General features: G+C 40.4%; 1 protein-coding gene across 12 annotated transcripts in view; it reads left to right on the top strand.

Annotated features, from left to right (window-relative positions):
* The window catches only part of LOC111253802 (uncharacterized), an 87,545-nt gene extending 63,750 nt beyond the window's left edge, over nt 1-23,795 (top strand). For 11 of the 12 annotated variants that reach the window (XM_022813801.2, XM_086975408.1, XM_086975407.1 and 8 more), the window contains 7 exons: nt 3,056-3,201; nt 6,367-6,552; nt 11,220-11,481; nt 12,302-12,391; nt 12,943-13,050; nt 21,547-21,711; nt 23,134-23,795. In XM_022813801.2, coding sequence (XP_022669536.1) covers nt 3,056-3,201; nt 6,367-6,552; nt 11,220-11,481; nt 12,302-12,391; nt 12,943-13,050; nt 21,547-21,711; nt 23,134-23,229 — 1,053 coding nt within the window. In that variant the 3' untranslated portion in view covers nt 23,230-23,795. The remainder of the gene's footprint in view (nt 1-3,055; nt 3,202-6,366; nt 6,553-11,219; nt 11,482-12,301; nt 12,392-12,942; nt 13,051-21,546; nt 21,712-23,133) is intronic. The other variant, XM_086975406.1, reaches the window with a different exon arrangement.
* Nucleotides 23,796-25,199: the final 1,404 nt, after the last annotated feature.

Consider the following 25,199-nt stretch of genomic DNA (forward strand, 5'->3'; position numbering starts at 1 on the left):
TTTGCAACAATTTGTGTGTCTTCTGTTAGAAAAATAAGTAAGGCAATCCTTGTATCGGATACGAGGAACAAGAAGACTGAAAGAAACCTAAGACATGAATTTTGTTTATAAAGTTCATAAATTTTTTCTGAAGTTTTTTATGTTGACAAAATAGCTTCTACTTATTGTTACCGCTGTTAGAATAAACAGCACTTCCATAGTTGCGTCGTAAGGCAAGTACTGCGTAAGTAACACATTACCTTTTTACCTGCCGATACTGATATTGGATGGCTAACTATGGCTGAAAGCGAGCAGGGTTGCTGCCTCAAGATATACAAAAACACATACGATTTTTACGAAAAAGAAAAACCTTGAATTTGCTAAAATGCTTTAAATCATTCTTGCGAGGCTATTAGTTGAGACTAAATAGTTAATAGCGTTTGTCATTGGCTCTTGTTTGTTCTCCTAATGGACGGCTGAATCATCTGTTCTTTGCTTTGTTGATTAGAACGGGAAAAACTGACGATGACAGAAAAATCGACCGCTCAGCCTCGCGAAGGCAGAGCAACAGCCTGTCGAATTCACGGTAGTTTACGATCACACATTGTTTTTGCTCATTAATCGGATGCTGGTGAGCAATCGCGTTTATAGTATTCTAACCCTTTAAATGAGTATATATACAACAAACAATATATGTATATATATATACGTGTAAGAACGTGTGTGGATCAGTTACGATTTCATAGTCATACGCTTAAGTTGACGATAAAACGACACAATACAAGCGTCATGTCTGGTTTGTCGCTATAGCAAAGTGGAATTACCAAAAACGTAATTTTTAAAAGTATAAGTTAACGGAATAACCGCAACGGAACAACAGGTACACCGTACCATAATTACCGTGAACCTGCTTTTACTGAATAAAAGAAAGAATAAAAAATTATTATTCTGATAATTGGCGCGAGGAAAATGAGAGACACCCACACGTATGTACGTTGCCGTGGTGATACGTCAACTGAAAGGAGGTTTAGCCGCGAAAACAGTTTTGATCATCTCTATTTAGTATACGCCCTTCCTATGACATAAACTTCACTAGAATATAAGAGAAACGACTCTGTTAAATAGTTTGCATTGGGCAACATTAAACATTTAGATTAAAGACACATTAGTAATCTATGTAGCAAGAAAATTTTCCACTTGCCCTTAAAAGTTAAAGAAAATGGTACAGTGAATATAGGTAAGGTGGAGAATTTCCATATTCATACAAGTACCGCCATTAAGCCGAACGGTTTTGGGGACAGAGATATTCAATAACTGAAAACGAAGCTCCGACTACGGTTGGTTGTTTATTTGGTTGTAAATTTTGTTTTGTTCGTTTTAATCACTAGTATTCATAATCTATATATGAATCTGTGGAAGTCCCTGGCCAAGATATATATTTCGTATCTATTAGAAATTATTGATCGCATTACGTAGGGCTATAGACATTATACAGAATGTAGATGTTAGAGCAAGCCTTTTGTTGCTTTCACAATCAGAACTTATCGAGGATTTATTTCCTCGTTAACGACTACAATTTTACGGTAAGCATGTTTCGTTTATAGTACTCAGTATTTCCCCACGTACATCCTCATGCGACGTGTTAATGCGGGTACAGGGCGCCATCGCTGAGGCAATGCTCCTTCATTATAGATCCAGTTGGTAAGCCCAGCTTTTGTTGTGAAGAACTTTATTGCTCATGGCCATAATTTGGTTCTTGAAAAAAAAATTACCCAATAAAGTGTAGTCTGTACAGCGTCACAGTCTAATAGCTATAAACATGAATACGAATACACAACGTTGCTTCCAAAAGTGGGTATTCTAAAGCTTTAATATTTTGGCTTCAACGTCTTGCTCAGAGATATTTCCGCGTGAGAACGCAATCAAAGTAAGGCAGCCCGTACCTTTTTCATAATCGACGAATACTGATTTAGCGGCAGAGAAATATGGGTCTTGTTACGACGTTAGAGTATCTTGGTATCAAAGCACGGATGTTGTGCTGTGGGGATTTCGAAATGAGCCCCTGACGATATTCAAAAGAGCTTATAATCAGGAAGGGCCGCCATACTTGCTGAAGTTGGCAGATTCACCCATCTGTTTTAGTCCCGTGTGGGAACTATCAATAAAACGGCATCGTAAGGAGGATCTAACAATCAAAAAGTCTTTCCTTGCATTAACATCGCGTGCCACTTTTTTGCACAGATTTTGCTTCAGGCGTGACCTTTCTTTCTTATTCAATTACGTTTTGATTAGTGACTTCTTCCCACTCGAGTTGTACTGATGCCTCGTATTTGAAATCTCATCATCATTGCTCTCCGGTATTAGTGACGCACAACATAAAATGGTTTATTATACCGCTGGCCGGATAACCAAACTACTAGAAGGAACTTTATAATATCTGTCGATAAGTTCTGCCGCACATCGTCGTTACTCTTACCTGTAACATGTATTGACCTGTTACCTAGAACAGAACGACAGGAACGAACAAAGCTGCAGTACTAATTCTGAACGAAGTCTTTGAGCTATATTTATAAACTTCATTTATCAAAATGAAGTGAATTTTTTTAGTTTTTTCGATAGTTTGTTGTATATGGCCCCGTGGTTTTTCAGTCTTCCATTGTATAGATGCTTTAAATTTTACAGAATTGAATAGAAATAGCCGATTTTAATCCCGAGTGCGATGATGTTTTAGATCACGCAGATCAACACCGTTGGTAACTTCCTGTGAGCCGCTATATAACTGCCGGATATTCAATGATAACTTCACCAGGGACTTCGCTAGTTCTTTTTAGAGTCCAGACTGAACAACGTTGGGCCTAGAGCATTTTCCAGTTCGTCCTCACCTGCATGTCCTCATTTAATGTGGCTTTCAAGTATCGAGAGCAAATCCGCCAATCTTTTTTGCGGCTAGCCGAACAAGAGTAAAAGAACAACCAATGGGCCTGTAGGATCCCTTTAGCGCAAACAAACTGACACAAAATTTCAAATGAGCTCTGCACAATTTTCTGGAAAAGATTATTTTCACTGTAATTTTCAGGATGAGGAGAAAAGATCAATACGATCGGCGTTACGGCGAGAGGAGCAACGGCGGATCTTCGTTGAAAAAATGGAGTTTTTTGAGAAGACCGTTTCAAGAGTGCGATTGTCCTGCAAAAACTGGTGGACAGCACTTGAGCCTAACAGGTACATAATTACCTGCTAAAATATATTTACCGAACAAATAATCGATTAGCTATAGTTTATTCGAAATGCATGATTGCGATCACTTTGTTTTTGGTACCAGTTTAGCTGGGGACTACAAATATATCCAACTTACCTTGCATTATTACATAATCCTTTTTCTACCGCTGATGAGTACCGCAGGATGCATGCATTATTACATAATCCTTTTTCTACCGCTGATGGGTACCGCAGGATGCAAAAAGCTAGCTGCATGAAGCCTGCAGCGCTACGAGATCCAAAAAAATATATTATCACATATCGAGCCGACTACATTATGCTGTTAACCGCAGTGGGAGCCTGTGACGACTTAAGCGAAGTGATTTCTTGATCACAGGTAAAAAAAGTGACCCAGAACAAACATACAGGCATAGAAGAGTCCTAGTTTCGTTATTTACTTAACCGTCGTTTGTAACTCCCGTTTTTGAAACCTAAACTTAATATAAAATTTCGTGTCCTGCGCATGAACTACAACCCACCTTGAAGAGCATTTGCAAATATATTATAGAAATAAACAATCAATTTAGAGGTAAAGGATTTAAGGAACTTGTGTTACTACTACTACTACTACTACTCTATAATTAAAGCCAGCAGCTACTTCAGCTTAGAACTTTACGTGCTATAAATATAATACGAGTTAATCTGCCCGTGTAGTTACCAAAAATACTAGGATATGGTAAATCAGACCTGTGTCAACAGTTTCAACGCTTGTAATCGGTACCGAAATGTAGAATAAAAATCGTTTAGTCTTCCGTATGCTCTGACGCGTTGGACCCCGGAACAGCTTACGTATTTAGTAGAGGCCCACCTATCATTAAGTTTTTCTGTTTGCAAGTCTGCTCTAGCTGTTCAAAAATGCACCAACACCTGAGATTTCAATAAGCTTTCTCATTCTAATAACGATGTGATTAGCCTCTAGTCACATTAACTATAGTTAATAAGTTAAGAGTTGCAAAGTCCTTGGAAGGTCTTCTGTACATACGTAGAAAGTTAAAAATTAACCCAAACCCAGCTCATCTAGTCTCAACGTAAAGTTCGGGAAATATTTCACGTCATGACTAAAAACAATGTTCTGAGCTATTGAGAACTGGAAGAACTCAAAGCGACGCCTGAATATATAAGGCGTGGTGTACATTATGAGCGAAGATCAAATAAATAGTACGCCATTCGGTACCAATGGTTCTAGCGATCTACGGACAGTTTCAAGGACGATTATATACCCAAGATGATTCGATGCTTACCTAATGACCAGTTTTAGCAGTGTAGTTTCATCAGCTAGTACCATTTCGTCATTGTAACACCAACGATTGATTCGGTCGCACTTTGTAAGGGAAACTTAAAGACGTTCTACTTGGTGACTGCAATAACTAAAGCCAGCGGCTACTTCAGCTTAGAACTTTACGTGCTATAGATATGACACTAGTTAATCTGCCCGTGTAGTTACCAAAAATACTAGGATATGGTAAATCAGACCTGTGTCAACAGTTTCAACGCTTGTAACCGGTACCGATAAGATTCATTCAAGTTGAAGGACGTTAGCTGGACGGTGCAAATAATGTACATCCGCAAGTATCCGCATTGATTGATTTGCAATGCTATTTGTAAAACATGGCTTCTAATGCTTCTTTTTCGTCTTTGCAGTTATTTGCCATGTACGCACAGATTTGCTTATAGGCCTTTTTCCACTTTGGCCCTTCCACAGATCAGACTGACCATTTTTGCAGCTCTTGTGCAGAAGCACTTTTGTCTTTACCAAGGTTATAATGATAGCTCTGAATTCTTAGGGCGGCTGTCAGTGCTACATGGACAGCCTCGCATGCAAATTTCGACTGTTAAAATTCGAGTGAGTCAAGTGTGTAAAAGCAGATTGGCTTCATTTGCCTTCACGCATTTGTATGGGCATGGCTTACTTCAATTCCGGCACATACGTACAAGGTATAAAAAACACTCCTACAATCTCTGAGACCAAGGAATCCTTAGAAACACACTGAATGGCAGACAGCTCTCCTTACCGCTCCCAAATAGGCATACACTACATATAGTTTTCCCGGTTCGTTTTTCATAGGCTTGCGATAAATTAAAAATAAAACTGCGCACCGGTAGAAAATATTTACGTGTTAGGTATAAATTGCCCGCTAAAAACGTCTTTGTAGGGCAACAATGCTATAGTGGAGCGATGTCTTAGTCACAATCCTATCGATTACCTTTTAAAGCCGTAATTATTCGTTATATTTGTCGATATAGTATGTAAGCATTTTTCGAAGCAGCTGCGAGGCTACCCTTTATCAATGCGGGCTGTTCACAACGATGCGTTTTTGGAGACGTAACAGATACGCTTTTTGTCCGCAGTGGATGGGCAAAACCGATTGCTCGTCACCTGTGAAATCCTTTCGATGTCTCCTAAAGTGTACATTGAATATTCTGAAAGGAGCTATGGTGCGATTTCGGTCCATATATATATATATATATATATATGAACACCTTTTGATTCTCAAAGGTAGAAAAAATAAAAACAAGGTAAGTTGTTAAGGCGCAAATCGAGATGGCAGTCTAGACAAAAGTCAGGTGTGTGTAATACTTCAGAATATATGACTAGGTTATGAATAGGCTCGAAGCCTAGAGACTGTCCTGTTTTCTTGCCGTGCATACTAATCAGCAAACGTATGCTTTAGTCCACATGTAACGCTAGTTAATATTATAAAGCACTATTATAAGGCTTACTATAAACTTCTAAGCCGGAAGAGATCATTTGTAAGTCAACAAAGGTAGTAAATTTTTTGAACAAGCTGCTGAAGGAAATAGTCAAAGTTACTTAGAGTAACTTTGACTATCTCCTTCAGCAGGGTTACAATGCTTTGGTGCCATTCTCATATGATTACAGTGAAAGGGAACTCAAGTTAGGACTATGCCTGCTCTGTTTTGTACCGTGCATTCGTTATTCCTGACGATTCCTTAACGTATCGCCCTTTTGTCCAGAGCTTAATTGCACTACTTCTCTGCGTGTGTTTGTTTTTCGGTCTGGGTCGTGTCTTATGGGTAACTGTATAACTAGCTGAGCCTTGTTCGTGTTCCCGTATTGTTGTCATTCTCATGTTGCATTGTGTTTTTGTACTATTTCTTGCATTGTAGGATGCTTGACGAGGTGGAACAGGCGCGTCGATGTGGCATAGGGGTATTCGTTCATAGCGAAGCCGAGATGCGTTGCGAAGTTGTGATGCCAACGCCTGGAGGTGGCGGAGGTTCTGGCGAGCCGCACGCGCAGACGACGCCGACGACAAACCACAGTACACCTCTTTCAGCTACCAGCAGAGCCAGGTACTTACAAACGGCTTTACCATGTTAGGTAGGCACAGGAAATCGAGAATGATGCGTTAAGGCTTTGAGATTGATGCAGTATAATGTTTGAGATAGATCGACTTTCATGTGTTAATCACCGGGCTAAATTCTCCATATCCGCCGTTAATAGCTTTGCTATGTTCCGCTAGTGTACCTAAACGCTGCGTACCAAATGGCTTCGCATGTGCCTAGACTGTGAGGTGAGTTGTTGTTAGATTCTCTGACAACAATAACAACAAGTCTCCCACTAAAATATACAACCAAATATTAATTAGGTTACTATACAACCTCTATCTTTCCGGCCAGAAAATACTAAACGTCTGTCAGGACTGCAGGCACCGGTAAAAATTCTCTTAATCGTAATCTACCTAAAGAACCTTCCGACTCCTTTGCCATAGAAGTTTTTGACGTAAGTAGTAACCGTGGCTGCTGCCATATGTCCATATGGCACAACTTACGAAGTGTGTCAACAGACATTAGGTAGTAAATTGCGGAGCAAGAGGAAACTTAACGAGTCAGAATCTTGTCAGATCGCTTGACACAGTTCGACCTTTCTCCGTTTACTAAAGGATCTCACTCGTGACTTGCAATTTCATGTTCTTAGCGATACTTTAATACGGATTCCCGTTTGCCTAAGTACCGCAGCTGTATTATGTCAAGAAGGGACCATCCAATTGAATGAAGAATGATAGCCCAGGGAAAACGACTTGACCCTCTATCTTTTAGTGGTAACTGTGTTCAGCTTGGGGTATTACCCCTCTGCACGCATGGGCTATAATCCAGAATAGCTTTTTTGTTCTAAATACCCTAGCATGTAACGGCAATATTACAGCCGTGTATTTAGATCTTTAAAACGAGCACTCTAGAGTTCACTACTACCGCGATTAGGGTATTACCGCATTGGATAGATGATACCAAGCTGATGAGATAGCTCTGAGTTTGTGAAAACTTTGATGAGCCAGAAATCATTACCAGCCTGAAAACAACGTACAAAATTACATCAAAAGAGGTCCTAAACCCTATTGCCGCATAGGCGAATACCGCACTCGGTTTTTGGCTACTTTCACGCTACAATGTCCACTTCAGGTACAGGAATATATATTGCGTCTCCACTCAGTTCGCCAAGATTGTGAATTGACCTCTACATAGATCCCCACTGAAACATTCGGCTCCCATTTTGCACAGAGGGATCTTCTTTAAAATGTTCTAAGTTCTCCTTTTGCTCCAAGTCCAGACTTCAAATGGTGGAAAACGACATTTTCGACGTGCTTTACTGATCTTTCATCTAGACCTAACAGCTAACGACACGACCCAGTGCAGTTGTGTATGACATGTAAGACGAGACCTCTATGAATAGAATCATTACTTACTTTAACAATGGCATCGAAGATTTCCCCTTTATCCCCTTTAGATTCCCCTTTAGAGATCCCTTTTAATTGTTAAGTAAATCTACATGTCTTATGCAGCCTATACGGAATATGTAACCGCTAGTTTAGGCACAGTTAGCGTACATAAGCCCTTGTCAGCCTCCAATCAACGTTTTAATGCTTCATAATAAACATACATACATACATACATACATACATATATTCTAGATCGCATCGAAAACAAGCGATAAAGTGGTCCTATAGTGCTAATAATCATAGACACCAAAGAACCAAATCAGTAAAACTAGAGCGCCTACTTAAGCTTTCATCGCCGGAGGCAACGGTCTATTTACCTACTGGTACCTCGACTTTTACTCAGCAATGAACGTAATAGGTCGAGTCGATCGTCTATTTCGTCTCTGAATGAACCTCTAATTTGTGATGACGCAAAAAAAGATAAACCCAAGTAACCTAGCAGGCAAGTATGTATTTTCGAAAGTTGGACCGTGTTCACTGGATTTGGAGACACCAAGAACACTGCGTTCATAGCCGTTGATAGTTTGTCGCTATTACAGAGTGTGTTTCTTTACTAAACGTTTTTTGTCCTTTTTTTTTAGTGTATTTTTTCATTCTTCTTTATCCACAGCCTGCCGCCACACGAATTCAACAAATGAAGGTTATCTCTACTACTATTATTGATTTTCTTCACGTACGTACATCGATTTATTTCAGACGTGCCGGTTTATATTATCCAGCCTAGATATCGAAGTTGTTTCCGATATATGGTATTAAATTTAAGCATACTAATCCCTAGCAGACGCCTTGTTAACCATCTGCAAGACGCAATTTGACGCAGCTAGCTTGTAAAGCTAAGAAAGCCATAGGCTGCTTGAAGAATTTTTATTTTCTTTAGTAAAAGTTTTCCGCAAACTTTGCTAGCAGATTTTAGATTTCTGGGCTCATTGTTAAGGGCTATCAACATCTAGAGGGGCAAGCATAGAACTAAGTTGCGTAGAACTATTCTTAAATATTTTTTAAAAATAGTGAGCCGATTCTGCTAACCCACTATTACAAACCCTATTACAGTTTTCTATAGCAAAAAGTTAGTCGATTAGAGGAAAATTGTAAACAAAGTTCAGATGAAAATTGAGTTGATGATTTCACAAACTAGATCTACAAGACACTTCTTCTCGTGGCGATATTACAAATCAAAAGTAAGCTAACTCATCCCACAAATGGCCAAAAGCTAAATAGGTTTCGTTTTATATGAACATGACGCGGTAAACCTTAAGGAAATATAGGGTATCGCAGTTCCATGATGAGTTCAACCATCGCTCGGATCATTCTTGCTGAAAGCTGCAGACAATAGCGCTGTGCCCGTTAGAGATACCGAACGGTAATAACGCTGGACTGCTTCTCCGCTCTGTTTCAAAGATCCGCGTTCAAGAAACGTAAAATGCGTAGAAATAACAGATCGAAACAAACATCTTGTTTCAACATAGCAGCGAACGCACCTCCGTCTCCGTAGGGGCCGAATGGGAAACACTTCAAGTTTCACGAAAACCTTCTCTAACTAAATGTACCGTAATTAAAAATTTCTAGCGGCTCCGATTTTTGGTTGAATATTATCAATGTTGGGATTTAGACACGTACTTTAGATCCATCCTAAAGCACGATGATTGTGCTTTCGTAATATGAACACGATCCATAATACTATACTATATAAGCACATGCCAAATAGGCGTTTCTTTTCTATTCGATTTTAAATAGTCACCGAACATTGCACAAATGGCGTAGACAATGTAAATTTTGCTAAGTTAAGCACCAGCTAGCACAGCAGTATGATCGTAGTTGGGAATATCATTACCAGATTATGTCCAACTAGACCATCGAATGCCTGACCACAAACATTTTTCTCTTCTGCAAGTTACTAAAGTCAGACGACCTCTGAAAAATATTAGCGACCTGTACCTGGAGCCATAACCTATGATTGACATCATGCTCGTTGCCTAAATCAGCCATCTACGGTAATACTACGTATAATAGCATATATTTTATTACTTACGATTAGTAATACACACAGTTTGTTGGTAGAAAAGCGATGATGGAAGTTTTTCAGCGTTATCCTCCTCTTTATTTCTCCACTGTCTATTTATTTCTATGTACCATCACTAGCATCAAAAGATAAACGAAATTCTACGTACGTGTTTGACGCCTATTACCCAAAATTAAGAGTCTATGGAAGCAGACACAAGCATTCGTACCACTGGCGCTGTCGATTTCGTACCTGAAAGGATGGCATTTTGAATTTAGGGCATGAACCTTGCTTTCATCGACCATCAACTACGCAGGCACGTCGTTAACGATGTGCAAATACGAGGCACTAATAATAAACTATTGTCAGACATCTTGAATCACAAACCTAGCAGTCCAGATACGCCAGAATAAACTGAACGAAGACGCAAACATTTCCGGAAGTTTCTCAAAACCTCGTCGGCATTGGGCAATTTGCAGCTACATTCACTGAGGTTTATGAAGAGTACAGCGACCTCTGCGTGCATATAAACCACGGGAGACAACGGGTAGCCCGAGGAGATACGCCAAAGTCAGAGTTAACAATTATAATAAATTGGCTCACGCGAATTGCATTACTCACGAAGCCGTGATGTAAGGTAAATCTCTATTTTAAAAAATGCAATGGTTTGCGTGTGGTAGGACTAGAGGCGGCTTATACACCGGGTGATGCTTGAGACGAACAAGGCGGACAACAAAGATCGACATGCGAGCCAGCCGCGCCAACCCCAAGAGGCTACGCGTTAAAAATAATCAAACTCATCCTTCTACATAACAGTATTAGGCCACACATAGTTAAATACAGCTGTTTTGCAAGAGTTGACCGTGGGAGATTCCTCTACACCCGCTACCGTATTTTCCGTATCCCGCGCCAACGGATTTCGTAGCAACGTATTTGACCAGGATAACGATCTCAAAAACGGACACCACTTTCTAACCAATCAAATAATATCTCGTCTCTATTTAATCGCGCGTGAATCACCGATTTATGGCTTTCCCAGCCGGAGATTTGGCCATCCAAGCCGCTGGCAGCCAAACAATACATATAGTAGGTTGAACATAGTATAGTAATGTGTTAGCCGCTAGAAAAGGAGTAAGCGATTACTTAACACGAAACGCAAAATCCACAGTAACCTAAAAATTGCCCGTTGTTGTTCTGCTCTGTGCTCATTTCCCGTTTCACTTGTCCATTGTTGCCGACTGCAGCTCCGGTACGCGGTACTCATGTGATCGAGCGACCATACTCGAAGAGCTGACGCACAGGATCTGCGACCTCGCCGCCTTCCAGTTGCTCCATGTAGATAATGAATACGAAAAGTTGTCTTTGTGGGGCCCCGCGGCGTTGCTGTCGGCCCTCGTGTCCCCAGTCGTGTTGTACGACCGAGTGCAGACGCTTGTGCTCCACTGTTCCCTGCTAACCAGCGGAGATACCCTGTTCTCGCTGCTACAAGTACTGCCCAACCTTACGGTATGCTATCACAAGTTATCTGTCTGTAAAAAGTGCAGCTGCACAAAAAATTAGCATGCACCACTCTATTAGTTCATCCCTAACCAACTGACAGTATGAAACGATTGTAATATGTTGCGGCTTTAGGCCTCGCGCAGCGATAGAGCTAATTTTAGTTATCCAATCTCATGTCTGACTAGGCTACATGCGGTTATTGAATAATACGACGCGTCATAGGCATCGTTTTAATATATACATACTGGTATCTTTCTAGACGCAGCGCAATTTCAAACAATATTGTTATCAAGAGAAGGAATTTAAAAAAATGGCGGGAAACAAATTCACGCTTAACGGAACCTAATAAGAAAACCCCACGCAACACCATTAACTTCTCTTGCCTAAGGAAAGGCCCACATAAATCTGGTCAAATGAATCGGATTTATATGGTAACCATCGAGTAGAGTTTAGGAGCTAGTCGAATAGGCTTTTACAAGCTTGTTGTAATGGATCATTAGGTTTGGTGTTGCTGACGGGTCATAGACGGTGTTCAATTCTCGAAGGACGCTCCTTGAGTAATTTTTAAATTATCATGAGTGGACAGTGTTAAATCGGATCGGTTATGGACCATATGGACAATACGGACCATATGGGGTACATTTTTATTAGGAGGCCTAGTGATACTCTTCGAACAGTTCTGTGCCAATCTCTAGTGGCCCTCATGTTGGATGATATGCGACAAGATTAACTTTAGAAAAAATTGACATAAGAAATAAAAAAAAGGATGTTTATTTAAATGCACTCTTATTTAGTATGCGTGTTCTTTTCGACGTTTTCATTGCAGGAGTTGTTGATCGAAGACTGCGCTCTGCGAACTCTTGGGGATCTCGCAATTGTTTGTAATGCAATTTCAAAGAGTGCGGACCAAAATAAGGTACACGAAGGGTTTTACGTTACAAACTGTGAGACGATGAACTCATCTTTGTGAATAGAATTCTTACAATTGATTTTTCTTCACACACCCAATCATAACGGCCATAGTTTACCCACCCAATAATCAGAGTATTCACAAAACTCTATATTGCCCTTACACAACGTGAGTCCATTAATGACTGAATAGTTGTTGTTGTCCTGGGCGAGGGGCCGAGTGTATCATGTGCCTCTAGCAGATAGCAGACACCACCCCAATAAAAGTTTCCGGCCAAAACCTCCATCTCAGCTATTCTTAGATTTGTACAAAATGATTCGACAACTCGTGCTGGCGACGTGTTCCTGCTAAACGTTAACTGGTCGTCTTAATTTGATCAAGGGAGGTCGACGTTACGCGAACGTAAAGTATCTCTGCATAGCGTAACAAACGCAGTACGTGTCGAGCTAATGATCCTATTTGGGTTACTGGTTTTGTCTCAGTAAAATATCCGAGTCGCCACACAAACCGAACTAATATAACATTAGAACCTTGAATGATCTCCTGTAATATTTCAGCTATGTTCATTGATGGTGAGTGACACGGTGACTCGGTCGTGTCATAGTGCAAACCTCCTTGCAATAAGGTGTCTTCCACAGAGAGTGATCACGTTTAATTCTAATGTTGTAAGTATTCTATGTTCTACATATGCAAGTCTAGCATATCTACGCTTTGGTAATTAGCGGGGCTTACCTGTTACTCTCATATGTCCTGCTGGACACAATGCTATAATATGAACATTTGCATTTTTGTATGGATTATCGTATTTTAGTAAGTAGTTTTTTTTTTTTCTTTTTCGAGCATAGTCCGCTGAAATTACCTGAACGTCGACCTAAACTTTTTCAAAAAGCCCTTTTGAGGCCTTGTGATTTCGATCGGCGTCCCGCGCAGAACACCTCTAAGTAGAGCGTAATGAATAGGATACGTAAGCATTCCATTTGTATCTATCAACGTCCTGGGCCGTAGCCGCCAGCAATGATCGCAGGAAGGAAGATTTATCCTTAGATGATCTATACCGGAATCAGTGTTTACTCTTCACCGCTCGAAACATCTAACGTTATTCACTATTGCTTTTGTGCGTGTCGTCGCAGTGATTCAAGTAGCTGCGGCGTAAAGTCTTCTCTGTAAGAGTTATGCCTTAACACTTAGGCTTCTATCATCTATAAAACAAATACCGGACTAATAGTCATCCGGCGTTGAGGCTGTCTGTATTTCACCAAGAGTTACTTTTATGCCGTGCCCAGCAAATTGTATAGCACGCGTACGTACGTACGTACGTACGTACGTACGCACGCACGCACGCACGCACGTACGTATTTACGGAGCTGGTGGCTAGACAATTGAAATATTTAACCTATATGAAGATAAACAAACATCATTGCTCGCACACGACGTGGCTATTGCTTATAGAAAGTACGAGAGACACAACGCTGTTATTGGAAAAATTATTGCATTGTAGGGCTTGTGTTTGTATTTTTTTTTACACTAAATCGTTTGTAGTTAAGTGTTCGCATAGTCCCTGTATAATGTTGTCTTCGGCATCTGTTTATTTACGGGACAATGACTGGGGCGGTCAGTAGTCGCTGTTGAGTATTCCTATCGGATACAAAATGCGACTCGCCGCAGACGTATGGGCATATCATAAATAGTATGCCCATTTGGAGGTCACGTATCGCTCAACAGAGCTTGCACAGGGCTCGAGTTTTCGTGTTTGAACATTCGCGGCGAGAGTTTAAACATGGATAATGCATAATCGAACATAGAGGGTGAGGCAGTGCCTTAGCTAACCCTAGAACCGGACTATGAGATTACATATATTGTAGAAACTGGAGCAATGGGTGCGACGATCTTCAGTTCGAAATAAAAATTCCGACTGTCTTTCTAGAAGCTCGCTTGTCCTCCTGTATCAAGTTATTCACTTATGAGAAAAGTTCATGACGCCGTATTCCACTGGCATTAACTCTTTGTTTGATCTTGTCATTTATATGTGATTCGGCTTACTTACTTTGAACTTTAATTCTTTGCAGTAGTTTAACTTCCTTCGGAGAGGTTGTTTCGCCACGTGCATGCAAAACAAACAAACAAACAACAAATTTTCCATTCGTCTCAAATATTTTCTTTATTGCACTCGTTATTTTATTGTCCAGTTCTCGTTCGACGTTATCCATATTTTCCATTCTTTATCCTAGCTCTTCCGTATCTATAAGGCAGCCTAGCAGCTTCGACCTGCAGTAGGATCAATCACTGATTTCCGCTCATTCACGTGCTTCGCGGAGCGTGATGACAGTCGTTTTAGATATGCTTAAATTTTAGAAAATGTTGACGTACGTGGCAATGGCGCTGCGAAAGATTGCTTTAGAGCATGCGGTGTAAGTACAGATATCTCCCTGTCATGAAGATGGCAGCCCAGGCTCGTGGCGAGTGGGTACGCATCCACGAATTCGCTGAAAACTAATTTTTTCCTTATTTCTGCAGCAAGGTCACAGAACCTAAGCTACGCATGATAGGCTCGAAGCAGCAGTACCAGCCATGATAGGAAGGGACAAAATTGGCTCATTGTCCTTTTTTCTTGTTTATACTAGAAAATTTACTGTCGTTCATTTTCATTACCTTTGTTTGCGTTTTTCACATCCTCTGTTCCTATTCCTTGTCGCCTTCTTTCAGTCTTTTTTCCTCGCAATTATGGATACAATGCACACTCATGTTGTCGTTGGTGGCAACGCTCGAAAGTAGCCATTATGCCTGCCCTGTCATGATCTGGCTTATCCGGCCGACGATTCTCTTTCGCCGTCCCAACTTCACACGGCGTCTTATAGACGACAAAGGCAGGCTCGAAGGTTCGAATGTACATATCCATTTGGATTTAGAGTAGGGGGTTCTTCCGCTGCGACAGATGTAACAGAGAAATGAATGAGCGTTAGCTGTTCGCTGCCGCAGATGGATAATTTGCTGTGCTGCTTTCGTGAGAAAAGCGAGAGAATAGTCGACTTCCCTTGTGACCCATAGGTTGTTCTCTGTGTACGGGACTAAGGGTCTGAATGTGAGAGTCTATCTGATAAAACGCAATCTCATATTTGTGAAGATAAAGGTATTTTATGGCAATACTAAATCTTGCGAGACGATGTTCCACATTCGAGATACATGATTATTTTTTAAATCTGTAAGCATGTGCTCAATTGTGTCGGATTTTTACCATGCAAGTTGTGGCGAGCCATGAAGAATTGGAAAACTCTCGATTGCGTCTCGATTTATGAGTTCCAGTTTCGAGCAGACAGCTCTCTGCAGGAACTTTGTGATCGATAAGGTTTTTATTAGTAAAAACACCGTAGGCCGTTAATTAAAAAATGTGAAAACTCAGGCTTAAGAATAACGGCGAAAGTCGACCCATCTTAAAATGTATGGCTATTGGTTTGGGGTAATTTGTTTACTGCGCTTAAAATAACCAGGTACGTATTTTAACGAGTGAATGCCGCGGGATTTGGTCGAGGATCCTATACAAAGACGTAGAAGTGCTGGCTCATTTTTGCTTGCAGACCAAGACAACGATCCATTCTTATATCGAATAATGATTTGTGATAAAACATGGACATTCTATAATAATCGAATAGGGTCAATTCAGTTGAATCAATGGAGCATCATTCTAAGTAACTGTATAAAAAGAGTAGCTTATGGATAATCCTGTGCAGATTTTATTTATAGCAACTTGAGTTACGGCTGAACGTTAGGGGAAATAATGGTCAATTCGTGAGTAAAGATAAATCACTCTTATTGCACGACAAATCTTCACCTCATACCGCAACAATCCTTACCAGAAATGTAAGAGTTGAAGTTGAAGATTTACTGTCGTCCACCATACCACTACAGCACCAAAGCTGCCCATGGAAACTTCATGTGCTTTCGTACCCCATACTTGTACAGCAGCAGAAGAAAAATAATAGTGTACACTTCGATTATAGATGAACCAAGATTGCAAAGAAAGTTCGAAAAGCTTGCTTATGTCACCCATCATTATTCTGATATATATATATATATATTAGACGTGTTTCATATGAATTGCAAGGTCTCAGTAATCGTTCATTGATTATCCTGTTGTGAGGATCCAGTGCTTGTGTGTATGGAAAAACCACCCAAATTTCCAACGTGGATTGACGAAAGACATCTGCGTTTCTGCAGGCCGTTAGGCAGACTGAAAACGTTTGGATGATGAAAGGTTGGTTTGATTAAAAAAGCAGAACTCTCACTAGCATATCGCTAACACCATAGCATATTCTAAGATGGGAGCATGTGCCTGCTTAGCCTCTGATTATTCCTCTCAACCAACCGTAAAGTAGGCAGCCCAGAATGGCCCAACTATCTTTTGTCATAGCTGTACTAAGTCTTTCTTTCGATGCAGCTCTTCATTAGATTTTGTTAATATCTGAAGAAAATGCAGTTTAGTTTGTATAACTGCATGCGAAAAAAAGAAAAAAAAAAATGCGAGTAACACACTCTCATTTAGAGAGGAAATGCTATCATTGACCTTATGTGTGATGGGATTAGATAATGTTATGAACATACTTTGAGGCCTGTGAAATTTATTATGTCTTCACTGCTCGTATCGGTATGTGGATATTTTACAAAAATTCAGCGCCTAAATTTGCGGTCATTCTGCTACATAACTGATGGATGATAGCACATGAACATGGTCGAAGACCAAATTGTGTCAAAAATAGACACAGGTTGGTATCGAAAGATTGTTGCAAATGCTTGCAACAACGTTTACGTTTGCCAGCCATATTTACGACAGTTCTTTCGTATCGTCAATTATACGACAGCATAAATGAATTTTTATTACATTCCAGAGAGCTGTGGACCTGAAGTATCCCAGTGTCGGCATGCATCGTTTATCACTAACCAGCTTTCATGCACTTGGCTTGGGCTCATTTGTTTATGAGTTGTTTACTACTCTATCATATTCATGGCGTTGGCCAAATGCAGTGGTGATGAAGTGGCATATTGTGAACTTTACGCAGTAATAGACATAGAATCGTTTATATTTGATGTGTACCTCCGCGGAACAACTCGTGTCGCTGCTGGCACCAGAGAAGCATTGGCGCGCTGTAGTCCACCTACTCTCCCCCACAGGAAAGGGAGAGCACCTAGATCGGTCTTTTAGCGCCAGTTGGTTTAAGTTTGGGTTAAACTCCTGGTGATCAACACAGTCACGGTACAAACTTTGGACTAGATCGGACGCCAGTGATTTTTGACCCATTATACACTTCACGAGATCTACGTGTTGCAACGGGAAGCAGAGAAGCTGAAGTAATTATGCTGGGCGCGCCACTCGAGCGCGTATTTTCCTTCAAACATTGTTTCTCTGTGTCGTATATAGCTAATTTTGCGTCATTTCTATCAAGGACAGAAAACAAACCCGTGGAAGAATTTCAGTGATCGTTTATTTATTTCACTTTTCGATATCATTAAAATGAGTGGCTTCATGTCGTATCTTTACCGGAATCGAGTACCTTCGATGCGTTGAGTAACAAGCTTTCACAATTGTAAACATATACCTTGAATCCTTATTATTAAGAAAAGTATGCCGAGTCTTGCTGTGAAGCCGCTGCGAAGCATTGACGGAAACAACAGCGCGAACGGTCACAATAACAACATCGGCAGGAACGCGCGATATTTGCCACCAGCCGTTATGGGTCTCTTTCTTGACAAGGTATTTCTATCAAAGAGCGCAGTTAATTTACCCACCTTTCAGGTACGTTTCTTAACGAAATGTTCTCTATAGCACCTCGCTAAAAATAGACAGATTGAACACGTGCATGGAAAGATGGTAAGGGTCACCCATAAAAGGGGATAAGATTACCCTCCTAAGAGTGTAACGTAGAAGTGGCTGAGTGAGGCAAACGTTCATTGTTTGTAGATTAAACGTGTATTTGTTGAAAAAACACCGTCGCCGATAGGTCATTCGCTTGGTTAGTCGAAACTAGCAGCAGCCATTATAAAATATTCTACCACATGCGGTCGTTCCACTTGGATTAAATACCGCATCAGCTAATTCTAAAGGACTGCTGGAACATAGAGTGAAGTGTAATGTTTGTAGAGAACACTTCAGTAATAACTAGAAGGAAATGAAGTAATTTTCTTGAAGTAAACTATTTATTAATACATAGATGGATAAATAATAATCTATAATAATAATAATAAATAATAGATTATTATTTCTTTGCAATTTAAACGTCAATAGCGCACAAAAAAATTATCGAATAATAAATAGTTAAGAAAAAAAAGGTTCCTAACCGTTTAGATCTATTTGTATAAATAGGTGCAATGACACACTTTTGTGCTTAATTTTTTTTTTACAGCCTTCTTGTAGAACCTTTAAATAACCATAACTTCCTTTCGTCCTCTTAGTTCAAGCCTATTATGGCCGGGCATGGGCATCTTTACTACATGGAGCAATGACGGAGTATAAGATAGAAAATGAAATCGTGAGACTGCAATATGACTGCGAATGAATATATGAGTGCAGCATATTTGTAGAATAGCATTACCGTAATTCATAGTAGCACCATTCCAGGAATCGCAAACATTAGATGTTGAAACGTCAGCCTAGAAGCACACTGGGTCCGTGATTATAATTGTTTTACAAGGCAAAGTAGGCTATTGAAGCGTATAGTATAGGTGATCAACCGTACTTATTATTATACCGTCCAAATGTGCCGTAAATAGCTAGTACTATCATTGCGGCTTGATCGTCGCTCAGTGTATGAGGACATGGGTAGAAATTGCAGTAACATTCACGCATCAGGAAACTTCAGCTAATTGTGTTTATGGCGTTCAACATGCAGTGTCTTATTTTGTTTATTTACAGCGTAGTAATTAAGTACGCCCTAACACATGCGTAATTATGCTAAAGTCTCGCTGCGTAAATACACGGACGATCGTCGTGTGCAGTCGTGAAACATGTCACTGCTACTAACCAAAGCTTATTTTTACCTTTGTATCATTTAGCTCAATCTCCGCCAACTCCCTTCATGGGCTCGTTGAAGTGCGACTGAAACAACCTCGGTTGATTCTAGTTCGTTTATGAGCGGCGCCTTAATACGAGTATGTGCAGCAGTATGCGATGTTTGTATCAAGTACTACTTCGGTGAACGCGCTTCTCTGCTGCTAGCCCCAGCGTTCGAGCGGCGGCCCCCCAGTTGGCTATTTGCATTTTTCGATCGGCTCTCACAGTTTCCGCTCACAACCATCAAACACTTGCCCCTGCGCAGACAGCGCGAAACACACGCTTTATGACATTGAGCCAACCGTTCGCATAACAGATTTATCATCCCCATTTTACGAGCGAGTAGATTTTTTGCATTCTCTTGTTGTTCCATAATGTCAGGGTCAGTGAAAACCTAACATCGGTAAATTGAGTATAGACGTCGACTTCAACCACTGTGGACTATGGCGGCTGCTGCTAGCGTTGTTACTACTGCTGTTGCAGGCTAGAGGTCCTAGTATCGCGATGTAGTAGTCAATATCGATGGGAGCCTATCTCTATTTGGCACTCATAAAAACAAAGGGAATACATATTGCATTGTCAAACGCCTGGTCGCGACATTGGTTATTTTTGCGCGTGATTTTTGAACGAGGATAAATGGCGAGTGGGACGAAGCTTGGCTGTGGGGAGGCTTTGGGGCTGAAAAGCGGAACGGAACAAGACGGCGGAAAAAAAGAGGGGGCTGTGGGCTGTCGATCATTGGAGTATTGAGACGAATTAACTTATAGTGCTTAGGTCGCTACGTGGACGTCCGCAGTGATTACGTTCGAAACCCGCACATGTCCCCGTCCCTAGATCTAGGACAGCCGCTTCTAAATAATTTACCGAGGTATCTACGTGAATCCATCTTCCAGATGCTAGCGCTGATTCTCTTCACATACTAGTTCGAAAGGCTGCATATGATATAGAAGCATGTAGCTGTGAAATGCTTCGAAAATTCATTAGTAAGAGGAGTCGAAAATGTTGCCACACATAGATCGAGAACCATCTTTATTGACCGCTGATCGCGATTAGTCAAAGTACGTTAAAACTACGTAACAGTAAAAAAAAAAATGACAATAGGCTAATAAATCTAAATTTTAAATGATAACTCGATCGGTCGTAATGTAGTCCAGAAACAGCGCGGATGGTAAAGACGGATGAACTCAAAATAAATATATACTAACGTTGTCTCTGAACATGACGACTAACCAAAATATCATTATTGAGCTCAGCAATGCTAAAGATAAATATTACGTATAACTGTAGTAGTTTTCTAGATCTCCCACTTTTTGGTCCTCGCCCATATGGGTCCTTCAGCAGCTTAGCTCCTATTTGTCTGGGCATGGCATGGACGAAAAAGCATTCTTCGCTTCGGTAGCTAATAACGGAAAACGCGTTGTGTATCTCTATTACGTTCGTTTAGAAGACGTGAGAGAAGCATAATGCGGCTTCTGCTCACCTTGGTTGTTCATTTTGGCAAAGAGTTTATCCATCAACCATAATAAAAAAAGGATAAACATTAGAGACGTATTTTGAGAAAATCCACTGATCGTCGTGATATTAAATTGTACAAATTCAGAAGGCCTTCAGGACCAGTCATTTTTTATTTGTTTCCAATCTATATCCGGACCACCACGCGAAGGGCTCGCGTGGAGGAAATAGCTGCCCGCCTTCTACGAATAGGATCTCCATCGTGCTAAAGTGGCCTTATGTAAATATCCTACAGTTTCTTTAGAAAATAGAGCCAGCATCTAGTTTTTGATGTTTAGGGCAGCGTAAAAAGGAAAAATAGTTCAGCCTCTTTTACGTACCCAGCTTCAGTTCTCGAGCCTCATAATTTACGTGCACCTTATTGGCTGCAGTTAAAGTATATATATATACACTTGTATCTGCAAATGCTACTCTAATTGTCGCTCACCGGTCACAACAATATTCACTCTAGTGGAGTGGTTCATAAAATTATGCTATTTAATTTGTTATCGTCGAAGGAGTAACAATGTATGTTTTATCTTGGTTTTGTGTTCTCTTTTATTATTTTTTCATTCTGCGTTTCTTTGTATTCCTGTGCAACCTTTATCGTCATGCTCCTGTTGCCATTTAGGTTGCCGAGAGTCAACGTGAAGCTGCTTTGCGCTGCTTTCCTTCACAACCCCATCTGCACTTGCCTCTACTGTTGACCACAGCCCCGATGACAAACAAAAGTGATATGTCTTCTAATACAACAACACCGACCGCCACTAGTGGCGCTAGCAAAGAAATCTATGGGGTAAGTACGGGAAAAGCATGCGCTAGCATCCAGCATATTCCAATGAATCGTGTGTAGCTATATTAAACATACACGCCGAAGTGAAGATCGACTATCGTGTAGAACATACAGAGAGACAATGTGGCGGGTCCACTTCCACATATTCCCAAATTAAAATTGCTCAGCAGCCTTCAGGATAAATTGGAGTCCAGGTGCAATATAGCATTCCACGTACGATAGAACAGAAAAAAGACCGCATGCCCCTTTAAACCTTAGCCCCCCAGCCAGTGACTGGAAGTGAAATTTGTGCTAAAGCGAAGTGAAGAGGTCTCATCGCGAGAAATTCGAAAGCGTTCATGCCATTCTAATATACTTAATCTTGAATGACGTGTTTGTATTTATCAGGGGATTTTTCAAAGGCACAACAACTGGTTGCCGGGCTTCACAGTTCTTTTTGTCGTGAGGTGGAACACAGCGTGGCCTAACTTATTAGATGTTACGCAAGGTTTTAGACGTGCAACGCCCGAAATGCTTACATTTGCCAATTCGTTAGTTCGTGTTCGCAAAACCGCTTTTTATGGTTATGGCATACCAGGTACCATACCGCATAGCGAAGACTATACTGCGGAGATACGTGGTGAACAAATTTAATCATGATAAAAGGGTGCCGTTAATATGTGTAGCCTAAATCTAATCCCTTTTGAATAGTGTCATCCGCGTGAAGGATGCAAATTAGAAAAACGTGCTTACCAGCAGCTTCCTTCGGGAAGGTTTCGTAATGGCGGTCGGCCAGAGGTAATCGTGTATTGGATGATCGTACCTTTGCTATTACCGTCATCATCACAACCTGCAGTGTGGTCGTTATCGCTTGAAATGGGCACAGACATCAAAGCAACAGGCGAAGCTCTACTCATAGTCATCGCGACAGCTGGTATTAATGGGAATGGGGAATCTTTACTAAATAAACTATTATTGTTGGTTTAGTGCTTCATAATTGTACATTGGCTTATCGTCAGTACTTTTATCGCCATCAGTCGTACTGACACACGTATAGTTCATACGGTACTGAACCCGGTCATCTCAAAAACAGCAGTATTACTACTACTAGCACTTTAGTGAGATAATACTGGTGAATTCCATAGCTGCCTTTGTCGATTTGTTTTGAGCGTCCGGCCGTAAATAGCTTCTCAAGAAGCTATTTACGACCTAAACATAAATAAATGTTTCGAGCTTTACGTCTGGTATTGAGACCGGTAAGTGTTACTTTAGATATGGCCGGCTATCCATTGAACTATTTCCAGCGACACAAAACTTTCGCAAAACTGGAATTATATTTTTCATATAATCTGTTAGGTATATCGAATACCTATATTTAGCAATTAGCGCACTGCGCGTTATGTTACTAAGGTAACCAGCTCCATTTGTTGTTTGTTTGTTCCACAGGAGGGCGCCACGATGCTAGCGGCATGCGTAACACGGACCCAGGCGTTGTATAATGCCTCTATCCTTCTGGAAAGTATGCTTATCATGTCACCTTAAACCTCACTACACTAACGATGGAGCATTCGAAGTGTAACTCTTACGTAAATCCATGTATATCACCCTTCCAGACACTTTTTCCATTCGTCATTTGTTCTGCTGATCATCGGTGTAAGCTCTCCTGATGCGGAGGTCGCTATCTTTAAAGCAAGCTCGTGATAACTGTTACAAGAGGGCGACCATCACGGTGGATTAAGTGATATCGGTGGTTTTAATGCGATATAGATGATCGTTTAGTAGTAGATGTTGATAGTTGACAGGTTGGCATTTCTAGCCTGTCATTCAATTGAATGGTACTTACTCGTGTTCTGAAAATGGGTACGTGTGCTGCCATTATGGTCGGAGGACGTCCCTCTGTTCTCGTGGTAGAGCGATCCGAACAGGGAAATCGTTTTGCTTGACCACAAACCCTGACGCTGTTATAAAGGAAGAAAAGAAGATAGAGTAAATAAGATGAATAAATACTTTAATTATTGTAATATTAAAAAAGACAAAAATGAAAGCGGTAAAATAAATAACGTTTTCAAATAGATTGCTCTAGATTGTTGAGATAATCGATGAAGGAAGATCTTGGCGTACTTATTTTTAGATAAAGTAAGCCTCGCGCCTCTCCATGTAGTGGAAACATGCCAACAAATGTAATCTATGGGCTAAATAGTTTTTCAAATTGGTTTTATTTCCTCTATATGCACTGGACCCTACATATCTTAAGCCTAGTGTAATTTTTTTCCCTCAAATTGACCCTCATCTCTTCAATAGTCTGTGCTCCATCTAGCCATACCCTAAAATATTCGTCGACAGTCGATCTACGTTTTAAAATGGGTCAGCATTCTATGCACGACTGCTATTTAATAATATCATGAGATTTATCATTTAATAATATTTGGGTTATCAGCAGTGTAAAGCTAAGGGATTGCACTCGATGAAGAATCAGAAGGACTGCGACATACACATTCACGTCAGGCGACAGCCACGTTCAAACAGAGTTTTCAAAGGCCGTCTGGTATCTACGCTCCTTAGTGACTCTTACGTATAAAGCGGGATGTATTTGGAGGTACAAATATAAATTCAGCCGAAACTCCAGTTGTTAAAAATACATCCCTTCGAGATTTGAGGTATGCCTCGCTCTGACATTGCTCTACATGTTCTTAAACGTTTGAGCTACTCATGTTCCTATCTAGTGGCAATAATATGGACATATAAATGTTTGGACCCGAAAAGCCGAGAATTTTGTCCTAACGGGATTTTTTCTGATAAGTGGCAAAGAGATTATAATTTAAAATATTTAAATGATTTGGATCTTTAGAAAATGCAGTTAAGCATATTGAGAATGTATTTATATACGTACGAAATTTTAGAGGTGATATTAAGTAATTAAAATATAGGTAAGCCAAAAAATCGAAAGTCGCTCGAAGTTAACGAACGAGCTTGTAAAATTTTCGAAGTTTGCTGAACGCGTTAAACCTGTGTCAATTCAAGCGAAGTCGACTTCAACATACCTAAATAAAGCCGTATCCGTTCCTGAGGTGTTGTAAGATTTGCGAAAAGAATTACCTCACTGCTGGCACTTAGCTCATGTAACGAAATGTGTACACAGATATGAAGAACAAAATATTCAAAAATATTTTATCGGTAAGTACCTGATGCTTTTTAAAATATTCAGCCTAACACCTATATTTGTCTCTAGAACTTATATAGGAAACGACCATAGTTTATTGCAATTCAGTCTATAAATCGATCCTGCATTAGTATAGGATTTACGAGGGATGTGCGTTCAACACGCAGATATTATTTCGGAATTCAAATTGATATGAATATTTTTCAACGATACTGAGCAGGGATATCGGACATCCGTTCCACTGATGAGTGGCGCCAAAAAATGTAGAAAAAAAAAAAAAGAGAGACGAAGTTCTTATGTTTCCTGCAAAATCGGTTCTGAAAGTATTTTTATTGTATCATATAATTCGACT

This window comes from Varroa destructor, unplaced genomic scaffold (genome assembly GCF_002443255.2).
Source record: "Varroa destructor unplaced genomic scaffold, Vdes_3.0 BEIS01000007.1, whole genome shotgun sequence".
NCBI lineage: Eukaryota > Metazoa > Arthropoda > Arachnida > Mesostigmata > Varroidae > Varroa > Varroa destructor.